General features: G+C 55.1%; 1 protein-coding gene across 1 annotated transcript in view; it reads left to right on the top strand.

Moving 5' to 3' along the window:
• FHAD1 (forkhead associated phosphopeptide binding domain 1) overlaps window positions 1-13786 on the top strand; it is a 31135-nt gene extending 17349 nt beyond the window's left edge. The window contains exons 20-29 of the mRNA XM_088147651.1: window positions 329-407; window positions 749-855; window positions 1139-1298; window positions 1917-2049; window positions 3180-3318; window positions 4016-4116; window positions 4277-4372; window positions 5356-5576; window positions 6412-6577; window positions 8625-13786. Coding sequence (XP_088003777.1) covers window positions 329-407; window positions 749-855; window positions 1139-1298; window positions 1917-2049; window positions 3180-3318; window positions 4016-4116; window positions 4277-4372; window positions 5356-5576; window positions 6412-6577; window positions 8625-8723 — 1301 coding nt within the window. The 3' untranslated portion in view covers window positions 8724-13786. The remainder of the gene's footprint in view (window positions 1-328; window positions 408-748; window positions 856-1138; window positions 1299-1916; window positions 2050-3179; window positions 3319-4015; window positions 4117-4276; window positions 4373-5355; window positions 5577-6411; window positions 6578-8624) is intronic.
• The last annotated feature ends 396 nt before the right edge of the window (window positions 13787-14182 follow it).

Raw genomic sequence — 14182 nt, 5'->3', positions numbered from 1 at the left:
CAGGTTTATCCACCCTGGCCTCTTTTCAGCTGTAGTAAGTCAAAGTCGCCTATGAAGTGTCCAGGGAATTGGGAAATAATTCTAAAAAGTCATTCCGTGAACTCATGAATGTTTGGGCAGGGGCATCTCTTTTGCTGATACTAGTCTTCCACCTAGTTAACCGAGAACTGAACAGTGGTTGAATACCCTTTCCCGTGCCCAACTTCAGTACCCTTTGCAGAGCTTTGAGCTCCTCCTGATGGAAAGGCCAAGCTGACTTTCTCAGAAACAGCCATGCTGTATCCCAGAGGGTTTTCCGCATCTTTCTGCAATTTCTTTTTCCCTCCAGAAGCAAAGAAGGAGGCTGGCAAGCCGTTACTACCCGCCTCCCAAGAGCTTATCGTGGAAGAGTTCCATGCCTTCCTGAAGTAAGTGGAACGTTTGCTCTGTTCCTTCTTGCCGGCTGCATAACTGGGAGCCAGAAGCGTAAGATATGGGAGAGACGGAGTGCTCGGGCAGAGTTTCAGCGAGAGGAGTGATCCGGGCTTCCAAGCGTCCCTCTTTGCTCTCTTGGATCAGGCAGTAGAAGTTGGAAGTAGACCTAGCCGTGCCGATCCACATCGGTCTTAATCCGAATTGGAGGGAGATTATACTTTGTTCCTTGGATTGTGACATTTTAATTAATTAAACCCTGGACACCTCGAGCCACGTCACTGAAGCGGAATTCTGCCGTTTTCTTAGAATCCATTTTTGTTCTCGTTAATTTTAGGGAAGAACTTGCAGCCGCAAAGAAGGAGATCCAGGCCAACCAGGCTGTCATTTCACAGTTAAAGAAGGAACTTTCCAAGGCGAGAGCCACGATGTCCGACGTGATCGGTTTGTGAAATGTGTGTCACTTGGACACATGTTTTTAACGTCTTCCATTCAGACAACTTTGCAGCTGCCTTTTTTTGTGTATGCACAGCTTGGAATCAGAACCAGAGCAGCCCCGTTAGAAAACCAGGGCGTAACATATGCTGATAAAATTCAGTTAGCCTGGTCCTCAGAGGCCACCCCGAACAGCAACCTAACAGTACATCGGAGCTAACAGACACGCCCCTTAGAATGTGTGGGGTGAAGCTCTGAGGACTAACGAAGCCTCCGAATTTCCCCTCTGCAGGAGAGCTCAGCGACAAGCAGAAAACGGAGCTGGAAGAAAAGCGAAGCCTCGTGCAGGACCAGGCCCGAGAACTCAGCCACCTCCGAGAGAAGCTGTCGGGGACGTCCAGGCTGCTGAGCCAGAAGGAGACAAATCTCCAAGCCGTCTCTGAGGAATTAAGGTAAGGTGGCCTCCCTGAGATCGTATCACCCGATGCTTTGGGGCTGCAAACAGCTCACCTCTATGCCGGAATAAGCCCCCAGATGTGTATGTTAACCCTCTGGAACGCTTACCCCATCAGTTTCAAATGAAAAACCAAAATTAGACCAAAAATGTCACCTCGCTTCCTCGGGCGGCCTAGTGGAAGCTGAAAAAAATCATTGAAAGACACGCGATCCTTGGTGCAGAAAAGATTTCCCCCTGATTTTACATGAGCTGATGCTAATGAACATAGGAGGGGAACGTGGCTGGCTCCTACTGAAGTTTCCTTCAGTAAAGTCACAAAGCCGGGAGAACTGCTGCTAACCGCGTTGGCCTAGCTGAGGTAGTAGGCCAAGCCGGCTGAGGCTTCTCCGGCTCCAGATCGTCAGTCGATGCCAGGTTTGTGGGCTGGGCTCACACGGTTCGGTCAAAGATCAAGCGTCTCCTTTCACCCAGCACGCCGAGCCAGTTTGGTTTACGGGGCAGAGTCAGAAAAGGCCCTGAGGTATTGCGTGTGAAAGGATGCAGCTGAAGGCCCTGCTTTCCTGCTCCCACCGTCCCCCTCTTTTCCTGCCACCTGTTCCGGTGTTTGGTGCAGGAAGACCAGAGAGAAGGTGAAGCTGCTGCTGGCGGAGGCGAAGGAAAAGGCTGCGGAGCAGGCCAAGGTTACGCACCACAAGAGCATCCAGACCAGGGGCCCCCTGCAGGACGACGCCCTCTCCACTGCAAAGGCAAGGGGGACATCGAAGGGGCACCCCGGGCTCAGGGAGGGCATCTGGTTTAAAGAATCCGTGGCCCGGTGGAGGCTGGTGACCACAGGTGCTGGGTGTTTGTGCCGAGGGACGCGTGCAGCAAATGTTTTCATCGCACTTTGCAAGCGTGAAGTTTTGTCATTGCTGATTGTTGCTATAATTGCTCATTAGGGGTGGGGAAGACAGCTTGTGGGAGAAAACAGCAACATGTGGCGGCTCTTTCTGCGGGCTGGCCCACCCCACGCGCTCAGAGCAGCAGGCCCCGCCCTCCTCCTCCTCCTCCTCCTCCTTGCACAAGGCTGCTGCCCTGGAGCATTTCCCGCCGTGCCCAGTGGCTGTTCAGAAACTGGGTGGAATGGTGATCTCTCCTCCATCGACAGGCACCTTGCTCTGAGGGGGGAAAGCTCTAGCTTTGTGCAGCCATTTGCACCCTCCACCCTCCCTTCTTGTCCCTCTGATATTCCCCTAAAACGGTCCTGCTGTCGTTTGGCCCTGGGCCGTCCAGAATGAACTTTTTCAAGAAATGGGCTCTCCCAGAGATTGGGAGGGAGGTTGGGAGAGAGGCGCTCAGTGTGAGATCCTGGAAACCGACTGTTAGTCGTTGCTCACAGGGACGAGTTAGATAGTTCGGAGTTGCTCCGAGGCAGAGCTGCCTGCTCCTAGCCCTCCTGGCCTTGTGCGAGTGTGGCTCCCACTGGCCACCAGCGATGGGATCTTCTACGGAAGTGTGGCTGGGCTGGTGATTTTGAAAAGAAAACGATGCCGCTCTTTGGGGCTACGGTGCCCATGCTTCTGTGCCGCTGTTTGGTTGGTTGAAGCTGAGTGGGTTGTGAAGTGCCTGAAGTGCTCATCCCCAGCAAGGACTTCAGTTGACCCCTGGGGACGCGGGAGACATAACCCTTTGAAGTTTGGGAAGGGAAGAGACAGGCGCGGAGCGTGGCAGATGTTGTCCCCTGAGTGGCTTAGGGGTGGTGGGCTGAGAGAGCCGCTTCCGCTCTGCGAAGGGCAGGTGCCCCTTGGCCCAGAGCACGCGCTGCCGGCCAGCTTGCCCTGTGCGCAAGATGCCCATGTGCTTCCTGGCTGAGCATCGGGTGTCTCTGCGCCTCCAGGAACCCCCCCTCCTGTGCCTGGCTGACCTGGGGGCGAGGTGCAAAGGCTCGCGCCACGACGAAACCATCCGTCGCCAGAAAGAGGCCCTGGCTGAGCTGCGGAAGAGACTCAGAAACCTGGAAAAGGGGCATCCTCTGGGTGAGTTGGTGCGGGTGAGCTGTTGTTTGCTCCCCCTTTCTGAGATAAGGCCGAGGACAGAGAGAGAGGCTTTCTTTGGGGTGGGGTGCCCAGGACTGCACGCTTGAAAACAGACAGGAATGAGAAAAAGGGTTGAATGGAACTGCGCTTGGGTTTAAAGTAAGCTATCGGTGACTTTTCCTCTTAGGTCATGTGAACTATTGCAATTTGGAGTCTGCTTTTGGGGGGAGCCTGCAGTCTCTCTTCTTCCCCGAGCAAGACGCGACCGCCCTCAGGGCCGTGCAGGGTGGCCGCGCTTCCTTCGGGACCTTCCTCCCGCCTCCTGCGGGAGGAATCCTGAAGGGGGCTGTCCGCCCATCATGCAAGAGCTGAGCTGATGCCCAAAAGCAAGAGGGGAGGGCAGCTCCATTGCCACACGAGCCCTTTCAGGGAGGCAGTGAGAATAATAAAATGGAGCAGTGTTCAAGGTTCCCGGTTTGTGCTTCCGCTGGTCTGAATAGGCCCATCTTTTTCCAAAGCTGAGAACTTAAGAGCTCACAAATGCTGACTCTGACCCTGAGGTGCCGTTCCGTTCAGATGCGGAGGCCCCCGAGAGGCAGGCGGGGCGGTGAGAAAGATGGCGGACAAGACCTCGGTCTGGCTCTCCGCCTCACCTAAAGCCGGGCCTTAAACGTTGCTGCGTCTTCCCCTCCTTTAGACCCTGAAGCGAAAAACTTAGAGCCGCTCCTCATCCTCAGGAAAGGGCTGGCAGAGAAAGACCAGGCCACAGTGTTAGCGGCCACAGCGGACATCCACCAGGTAAACGAAGCTCACTGGGGTGCTCGGACGGGTTCTTCCTTTAGAAAACTGGTAGGGGAGAGATTAAAATGAAAAGGTCCCGCATCTCTGAGCCGCGGGCTCCAGACACTAGTAAGCGCAGATGCTTCAGAAGCTCTCGCTGTGTTTCCTTTCTTCGGAGGCTCCACGTGGCGTCTCCGGCTTCGATCCCAACGTGACGACTGAGAGGACCGCAAAGCTGGAGATGGCAGACGCGCTGGACCTCAGCGAGAACCTGGTAGGGGGACGGGGTGGGTGTGGAGGGGGGGAGGCTGGCTTTAGTGCAGGAGGGGGAGACAACCCGGTCAGACCTGAGAAGGGGACGGTGGAAGCCACCCCCGTGCCTGTGCCGGGTATCGAGCAACTATTTCAGGTTCATCCTCTCTCCCCTACAGGAAGCTGCCTTTCTTCCTTCTCTACAGCAAACCATGGGCCACTTAACATTTCCCACAATGCCTTGAGGTGGCTTCACTCAGGCATTGTGGGAAAATCAGGATGGGAGGTGCTTCCTGGAGCCAGCTGATAGTTGCCCCTTGGGACCAGATGCTGAGACAGGCCCCAGTTCACCCAGCCCGGCCGGTGCTGCGTGGCCCTAATTCAGCCCTCCCCACCTCAGTGTCCTTGGAGAAGTGTGGAAAAGGGGCTGGGGGCCCAGTGGGGCTTGTGACAAAAGGGATATTCCTGGCGGCCTTTTTGCATCCTGGTGGCCCTTTGTCCTTCCCAAGTTTCTATGCTGCTACTTTGCTGCAGTGTTTTGAGACAAGATTCCTTACAGGGTCGGTGGCGTAAAAGTAAGCAGTGGAGGAATGAACGGAAAGTGCAGGGATGTTTAGCACGCTGCTTCCCTGTCCTTCTGGGTTTCTGGATGAGAAAACCCAGGAACAGCCTTGTTTTTTGGCAGCTGTGGGAGAGGGAGATGGGCAGGCGGGCAGGCAGGCAGACTAGTCTGGGGGCAGTGGGGGAACAGAGAGGTGGGTTTTTCTGCTCTGGGGCAGGGAAGGGGTCTACGTGGATCTGTGATGGATAGAAAGGAAGGACAGAATGTTCTTCCCCTGGCCCACATATCCACCCACGGCGTGGACCTTCTCGATATCCACAGGTGTCAGGCCCACTGCTGGAGTTAGCTTAGCTTTGTGGGCTTGGCAGGCATTGAAAATTAAAGGATGCGACTGAGGGCATGGCGCAGCCTCTGACTCGACCCCCCCACCCTTCCCGCCCCAGTACTTCAGCTTTGTCCGAGGTCTCTCCAGCCTGATGGACGTGGAGGAGCTGATGGGCTTGCGCACCCTCAAGCACCTGCCCCAGGGCGAGCGGGAAAAGGTGAGCCTGCTGCGGCAGAAGGATCTGGACCTGTTGCTGGACAGGATCAGCAAGTTGAAGACCCGCCTGGAGAGGAAGGAGTCCCTGCTGAAAGAGTATGAGGGGGACTTCGGGCACCTCAGGTACGAGGCCTGCGGGGGGCGGAGGGGTCCACCAGAGCCAAGGGAGCTGGGCACAGGCGGAAGGATCCCAAGTCTGGAATGACCAAGGAGCACAGAACTTCAGAGAAGGGGGCACATAATAAAGCACTTACGAATAAGGCAGAGAAGTGCCCTGATCACATGCTTGGCTGTCTAGAATCAATCGCAAAATTGAGGCTCCGCTTGGCAGGCAAAATTGCATGGTTTTCAGCGGATGCCCCCTTCACTGGGCTTCTGGGGCTGATCAAGGACCGCCTCCATCCCTTTGACCTCTAGCGTGCGTGGCCCTCATCCAAAGCCTTCGGGCCGAGAGAGGCCAGGCGGGTGGGGGCAGAGAGCCAGGCCTTCCTGGCAGCAGCTCCCTCCAGAAGAGCCCCAAGCTCTTCCACGTCATTTGGGCTGTTAGTACCGTCCTGGATGCTTTTCGCATTCTGCAGCTGTCGTGGGGTGGCAGCTTCTCTGCTCCCTGGTTTTATTCGCTGCCCGATGTAGCCACAGCTGCCTGACCGGCAATGGGTGCAACTGAGGGCTGGCTGCAAGCTGAGGCCGCTCTCCTTTCCGCTTCTGATGGGGGCATTTTCCCTCTTGCTTGACTCACTCCAGGCAGGAGAGGAAGGCAGGAGCCCCGGACATCCTGGGAAAGAAAGCCCTCGGCCGTGCTGCTTGACGGGCGTGCTTTTCCTTTCCTTGGGGGCCACCTGTGGGCAGCTGACTAAGGGCAGCAGCGGGTGCTGGTGTCCTCAGGCCCTTTTGGGCCACCTCTGCCGCTTTGCAGAATTTCTGGGGAGGATTTCAGCGTCCGTCTCGTCCCGCGCAGGAACAACAGGCAGACTCTGCAGGCTTGCCAGTCCGAGATGGCCAAGTTGGCAGACCAGGTCTACCGAGACGCAGAAGAGAAGGCCCTGCTGAAGGAGGCCCTGGAGAGGACACGGTTGCAGCTGAACCAGGAGAAGAGGCTGAACAAGGCCCTGAAGAAGCCGAAGGTAGGAGCCGCCCGGAGCCGGCAGAGGCGGCAATAAATGAACCGTCCCACTCAGAATGGTTGCTTTCGATTGGGGCGTCTCCCCCTCGCCCCTGAGGAAGAAGGGGCTGAGCAGCAGGGTTTGCGTGGTCCTCGTTAGCACCAAACAGCCGTCCCAGGATGAGGAACTCTGCCTGAGATGAGAGGGCTTTACCAGGACCGTGGGGAGGCAAGGCCAAGGTGGATGGGGGTATACGATGCCAAGCAGGGGGTCCACCCCGCACACACCAGCCTGCCCAGGATCCCTCCCTCCGATTCCTAGCTCCAACGGTCCTGTTTCCGGGCTGACTCTCTACTTCCAGTGTGTTTTTGGCTGCACGGTGACAGGACACGGTGCCCCTATTTCTTAATCAGAGGCTCCAGGGACCACCCCAAACTGGGGACAGAAGAAGAGCTTGCAGGCTGCCCCCTCCCCAGTCCAAAGAGTTGACACTGTTGGTGCCCAAAGCAGGAAAAGTTTTGGTTTCCGAAACACCTTCCAACAATATGCAGTTAGACTCCCTTGGGCGTGAAGCTTCCAGGGGTTTGGCCTCGGGCTTCTCCCGGCTCAGAAGCCGTCTTCTGCCTCCGGAGCTTGGTCTGTGTGGCCTCTAGGGCGCATCTCCGCCGGGCCCTCCTCGGCCGGGTACCCACAGCACCCTGGGCCTGGGTCAGGGAACGTGTGCGCACAAGCCGACAGCCACGGCTTAGCAAGGCGACTTGGCTCCCATTGCCTGCGAAGCTCCATCCCCTTTTAGCCCAGCCCACTAGGTAAAGCAGCCACTGGATTCCAAGCAACACTCCACAGATGACGCTGGTTTTTGCAGAAAAAGTAGTTTTTTATATATATTTATTGTGGCCATTTTCTTTTTTACCTTTGGGGTGAGCAGAGAGTCTCCTCGTTCCTCCTCCCCTCTTCTCCCCCTGTTCCTTGTAGATCAGGAGCTGATTCGGGCACTTCACTTAGGTTTGAGCAACTTCCTTTCCTTTCTTGTTGGCCTCCCACTGTCCTGTGGTGGCAGAGGGAGCTGCACGTCCCGTCCTGCCACCCTTCTCTGGCTGACCCCCAGCCTGGGCACACCACCACTCCCTCAAACCCTGCTGGAGTGGCCCGGTGTGCAAACAGACCAGCCACCCCTGCCAAACACATGGCCCGCGCTCGCGCCCTCAGTCAGTGGAGGCCTTCCCCCGGCACCAGGCGTGGCGCAGCTCGGGCCTTCCGCAAGCATGGCCAAGCCCTGGGGGAGGGCAGAGCTGCCCTGGCACTTTGGGAGTTTTTCTGGCATCCGGTCCTTGACTTTTGGGGGGTCTCTGGGGCCACAAACCCCCATAGCCCTCCAGTGGGGGACCCACATGCTCCAGGAGAGACACCCCCGCAGCCCCGCTCTTTCCACCTGGAATCAGTGAGAGGAGAAGAGGCGGGAGACGGCACCACGTTACCCCGGCTGTTCTCCGAACCTCAAAGCTAAGAAAGCAGGAACGTGGCCAGAGCAAGCAGCTCTTCTGAAAGCAGTGGGAGGTGGAAGGAAGTCAGGAAGGCCATCCTTGGTTTGGACGTTGGGTCTTCTTTTTCTTTGACGGGCTTTTCTTTGGCTCGGGCCTGGGCAGAGGGGCAGAAAGCTGAGGGTCAGGGGCCCCTGAGCTCTTGAAGCAAGAGGCGCGGAAGGAGTCTCTCAGATACCCAGGACATGGCAGCCAGAGAGAAGGAGACCCTCCCCAACAGCGAAAGCCCATTTGCATGGAGGGTTCTCCCCACAGCAGCCTCTAGAGGTGGGGGGCTGAAGGAGAGACCGGCCCGAAGTCCCCTACATGGTTTCAGAGACAGATGTCCCCAGCCCTGGGAAGCAGACACCACTAGGGCGAGGAAGGGGGAAGAGAGGCCCCGCTTCTCCTCCAACTCTGCGTCAGGATGGGGGAGTAAACTTTTGTACACCGCCTGTCGCAAACGCCACGCTGCCACTGTCGAAAATGCACGCGTGCTTAAGGTTTCCCGCGTTTCCTTACGCGCCTCCCCTCCCCGCCTTTTGTAGACGCTAACCCTGAAGAAGCCGCCCTCCGAAAATCCGAAGGCAGCCGAGGGGCCGAGGGACACCTGCAAACCCCAAGTGCATTGCAGTGGCTGGGCCTAGGCTGTCCCCCTTCTGGAGAGCTGTGGGGCAGGAACGCTCCCGCTGCTGTAAATAGGAGAAATGGTGCAAAAATGATGTGTTTCATACATACGTAGACACCTCGTTGTACAGCCAGCCGGTGGCCGCCTCTGGATACGTCGTGCCTTGATCGTTAGAAAAGCACCAAGGACGCGGTGCAAATTATGTATAAATGTATATGCTCTGTAATCCAGCCACCGGTGTCCGCTGATGTCTTTGGGGAACGAGGGGTGGGCTTCAGCTGGGTCGAGGCTCATCACCAGTGGCTGCCCTTCGTTTGGGGGCGCAGGGGGCAGGACAGTGGTTCATAATGAGCAAGTAGGGTATTCGGGGTGTTTTATGGGTACCTTGGGGGTGGGGGTAACGTCATATTTGAGTTGGGTGCAGGCGCTGGCCATTTCTCAGGCACATCCACATGGTTTTCTGGATCGTGGTACAGAAGTTGTTTGCCCCAGTCTCCTAGGATGTTTTTTGGACTTCCAGGTCTAGCCACATCCACCCTCTAGGTTTGGCCATGTCTGGCTTTTCACGATGAGCCAAGGTTTGCTAGACCCTCGCTGGACTCGGGGGGGGGGTCTGTTTTTAAAATCGGAAGCTGGAATTGGATCAGCAGGAACTGCAGGATGGCTGAGCTCCGTTCAGACCTCGATTCCCAAGCAAGCCATGTTCCAGCCAGCACGGTGGGCAAGCCCAGGGACATGAGGCTGATTGCAGAAAAGGATCCAGCCCAAGGAGAGGGCATTGCAGGTGGGTGGGCAGCCTGGCAGGCCCGGAAAAGGGAGGCAGAGCCTGCTGCAGCCCGTCTGAGCATCCCCGAGAAGGCCTGTCTGTCACTTCAACTCCCGCCTCTTTTCACAAGCTGTCGGCCCTCTGCGTCCGTGTTTCCCTCTGAAAATACAGGAGATTGGAAAGGAGGCTTCGGTCTGCTGCCCGAAACCCACAGCGCGACGCCCAGGCCTTGGCATCTCCCTGGCTGCTGTCGCCGCTGCCATTTGTAGCCCCAGGTAAACCCGATCCTTGCCAAAGCTTGGCCAGCCGGCACGTTCTCTAGCGTCTCCATCCTCCTCGTGGCCAGCCAGCCAGCTGTCCAGCTGTCAGGAGGCAGAGAAGTGGGCAAGAAACACCCACAGGAGCATCTGCAAAACCCCGGGGGTGACCGGATCTTCCTGGAGGCTTTGCCCTGCACAACACCCTTCCTGGAAAGCGGGCTTCGGACTGGCAGCGCTGCTCTGGGTCTTCCACAAAAGAACGCTGGGCAAGTAAAACCGCATCCTTTTCGGGTGGCAAAATTCACCCGGGTCTGCCCATCATGTTACAGGTCTTGCTCCCAAAAAGGGAGGCTTCCCGAGGTCCATGAGAAACACCGTGGTGTGGGCCTTTGGGGCCAGATCTTTTCAGGCCCTCGGGCCCTCGCAGCTTCCACAAATGCACAGCTGCTTCATCGGCCCTTATGAGGGTTTGGTACAGGTAAAAGTAGGCCTGCTGATGCAACTCGGTGGGAATTAGGCTTGGAGAACAGGGAGGTAACATACAGAAAGGGAGAACAGGAGCGTCTTCGGTTAAAGGCCTTATGGAAAAAGATCCCAGATTTCAGAGCTCCGTTTTGGGGCCGTAGGACACAATACGAGCACCCACAAAGTACCTTTATTTAAATAAAAAACAGAAGCGGGCCCTGTGGTGAAATTTGCCATGGATTTGATCCTTTTTCCCTCGTCTTCCCTGCTTCCCTCATTTCTCCTTCCTCTCCTCTTTCCCCGTTTCTAGAGCATTCGCCTTAAGGAACTCAGTCAAGCGTTGTTTCCGTAGCTCATTTTCTTCAGCCAGCTAGATTCTCCGCCCTTTAAGGACATTTTCTTGCAGCTGAAGAAAGATCTTAAGGTTAGAGGCTAAAACAGCTGCTCTTGGCCTGAGCACAGTTGCTGGTGCTTTCAGTCCAGGTAAGAGAACTGTTATCTTTTAAATGTATTTTGTTTTTCAATTTCAGCCTTACTAATCAAATAAGCTTCGGAAATGTTTAGGATAAATACTGAGAATGTTAATAAGCGTTAAAATAGGAGACAGCCCAGGAAGCGAAGTCAGTGTGGATTTATTTTAAGTGAGGGTTGGATTTTCCTATTAAACCTTTTTCTTACCAAGGGGTCATTTTTTACTGCTGCCAACATGTTTTACATTCGCTCCAGATTATCAGGCTGAGTTTCAGCTTTTTGAGAAACTATCAGTTAGCATCTTTTCCCCTGTACTTCTGGTGGCTGTATCATAACAACGATCTCATTGCCTGCTTGAACAGGTTCATGTGTATTGTATAGAACTGTTTCCATAAATTTGCTGTGTGGTGCCCTTGATAAAGGATTTTATCCAAAACAAGTCAGGCTTTCCTGTAATAAAGCATTTTTCACTGGTGTTTGGGATATTTCCCCCACACGCACACTTTTTTCCCCTTGGTTTCAAGGCCTGCTTTGCCTCCGTGTTTTCAAGAAGGAAGTGTTTCTGGCCTCAGAGCATCTGAACAGAGGTCCCAATTTGTCTCAGGGTTTTAAAGAAACCCTTTCAGCCCTTCCCAAGCGGGCTGGACGAAGCCCCTGTCGTTCCCAGTCTGTTTGGAGAAAGTCTGCTGTCAGGATTGGGGTTATATTGCTGAACTTTTATTTATTCTGCGAGCAATTGCATTTGTTTAGCTTGGGGGTTGAATTAACTCTTCTTCTAGATTCACATAATCACTGGAACTAAGAACTAGCCAAACAAGCTGGGTTTGTGGACACAGAGGAAGCTGCAAAAAGTCTAAGGAAAGTTAGCTGTCATCTGGCACGTTTATTCCAAAATGCGGGGGCCACGCTGAAAAAGGCCTGCCCTCCAGGAGTCCTGGCAAAGGTGTGCAATACATTTCTCTGACTCAGCCAGCTAATCGATGTGGCTTCAAGTATTTCCAAGTTGTTTTTTTCTCTCCTTTAACCCCTCAAAAAGCACGTGAGACTGCACAAGGACAAAAACCGATCACCCAAAGAAAACCAGTGATTTGATATTGGCTCTGCCCATTTCATGCCCAAGGGTTAGGGTTAGGGTTAGGCTTTTTTTCCCCAGAAGACCAATTAAATCACCAGCAGAGTGTCTCTGAAAAAAGGTGTTCAGCAAGCGAGTTGTTGACAGCTTAGAAACGTTCGAGATCTCTTCTGATAGAGCACTTTGAAGAAGCCACCAGCTGCTGCCTTGTTCTGCCAGGTGCCGACACCAGATCACCTGGTGCTCGGAAATGTTGAGGCGCTGGTCTCCCTCCTCAGGATCTTTTCCTGGGCTTTGCGTGGCCTCCCTGCATGCTGCTTCTGCAGCACCGGGGGGGGGGGGTCATCCAAGGACACCGCGCATCCTCTAAGGCTCCAAGCGCTTTGCAGCAGCCCCACCATCTGTGTTCACCAGGATTGTTTGGGTGCTGTTCTTCCTGCCAGCAGCCTGTTCTTGTCCTCCCGGTGTAATTGCACCCTCCCGAAATAGCTGAGCGCTTCCTTCTCTCGCTCTGGCTTGGCAGGAAGCTGACCTCCCCAAAGCCTGTCTTTGGGCAGCCAGTCCCAAGGCACCCACAAGCTTTGCCTCCTTCGCTGGAGTCCCGGGAGGTGTTTTTGCTCGGCTGGTTCCATTTAAAACGTTCCCGGTGAGCGTGCTCTTCTGGCCTAGAGTCCCTCCGCGTCCCTCACAGGCTGAAAGGCCATGCGGGTCTTTCTCCCTGACCCAGCATCTCCTTTGCCTCTTCTCAAAAAGGGTGGAGGCCGCTTGGGGACTCCGGAGTAGGCCAGAGAGAAGAGGACTGGGGGCTGCCGATGACTAGTTCTCTAAAGTGCCACGTGGAGCCATTTCTTGGGAGCTGTCAAAACAGCTAGGAGCCCAAACCAGCGTTCTGCAAAACGTGGAATCTGAAATCCCCAGCCCTAAATTATGCATGTTCTGCGAAAGCTTCAGAGACAGCCTTTGAAAGCTCACGTCGTTTCCATCTGGCTTCGGATCTGTGTGGGTGCAGAACTAAGCTTGATGTGATTGCTGGCTTTTATGTCTGTGTGGGAAGGCCTGTTATTCAAGTCCAAATGGAATAATTGCATTATTTTCTCCCTGAGAACCCCCTTGGCGTCCTTTGCGCAGCTCGCAAAGATGTGGCTGGGCCCGGGATGGTGTCTCAGCCTGGATTGTGGGTTAAGTTGTGGTTAACGAGGAGCGTTTTTAATAAACGTCATAACTTTCTCAGCCAGACCACAGCCAAGCCCTTTCACCTTTCTGCTGCCCTCCAGTGGGGCCTTCCAGCCGCCCGCTCGCCCATCACTCCCCGACCGGCTATCTGGAGAAAGCCCAGGTCAAACGAGGGTCCTCTCCGTTCCTGAAGGCAGCAGAGGGGCTGGTGCCGGGGGCCCTGGATGGAGGAGGGCATCAAGATGGACTCCCCCAGATGTCTGGGGGCTACCCAGACGCAAGGACCGCACACACACACCTGTTCCTGTGAATGGTGCCCAAACTCTCCTCCCCCTCGCAAGAAACATTCTCAGCGCAACAAGGCCTGGGAGAAAAGCCACGCGCAATAATGCTGCGCTAACAGAAGGACGAGGAATCAGTCGGGATGAGTAAGGCCTGCTCTCTGTAGCAGAAAGGGCCCGGCCTTTTACTCTCCGTAGAAACGGAAAGCAGATTATCAACCACCTTCAAGCCACGTGCGGCCTTCGTATATCGACCTGGAGGATTTCAGATATATTGATCTATGGAGAGACAATGCAGCATCGCTAGGAAGCTAACGTCCAAGATGGACCCAACAGGAAAGGCAAGGATTTACAGTGATTTTTCTTCCTGTTAAGGGTTACAGAGTTCCAGGCCGTCTGCTGACTGTCACGTTTCAAGCCCTGTAAAGCGCAGGGGCTCAACTAACTTCTTCAGTGGCGAAAATATGAGGAGTTGGAGGAATGCTTTGTGCACAAGGGCAGCGGCTCTTTGGGGGTGGGCTCCCCAGCTTTGGAGAGGGACAAATTAGTGCCAGACTTGCTTTTCAAGAGTGATAAAACCCAAAGTTTCCCCTCCCTCGACGAGTAGCTTTATGTGCTAGCTGAATGTGTTTCCGCCTGCTCCCTTCTCATGTGTGGCTCTTCCCTTGTTGTTGTGTACCTGCTAAGCAAGGGCGGGTCCGCAGCCTGCGTGAATATTTTTTGGTCATCCTTGACTCTTTCTTGGAAAGAAAGGTGGCGATGGCGCCTGGTCTCACCGCCTGGAGGGTGCCTGCGGCTGAATCTCCCAGCGGATTCGCCCTGTCCTCGCCCAGAAGGCCGGCAGAAGCTGTCGTCGCCGGCAGATCTCCGCCGGCCTAGCCCTCCCTCCCGCGTGCCTCTCACAGCCCTGGATCATGGCTGCGTCCCCCTTGGTGAAACAAAGTCCCCAAAGCGCTGGAGCAGATTAGCCAGACTTGCGAAATCTGTTCT

Source organism: Python bivittatus, unplaced genomic scaffold, assembly GCF_059951505.1.
Source record: "Python bivittatus isolate LINGU-HERP-01145 unplaced genomic scaffold, Pbiv_v1 ctg000510_np1212, whole genome shotgun sequence".
Classification (NCBI taxonomy): domain Eukaryota; kingdom Metazoa; phylum Chordata; class Lepidosauria; order Squamata; family Pythonidae; genus Python; species Python bivittatus.
Note: the sequence above shows the minus strand (reverse complement) of the source record. Positions and strands in the feature narration are given on the sequence as shown.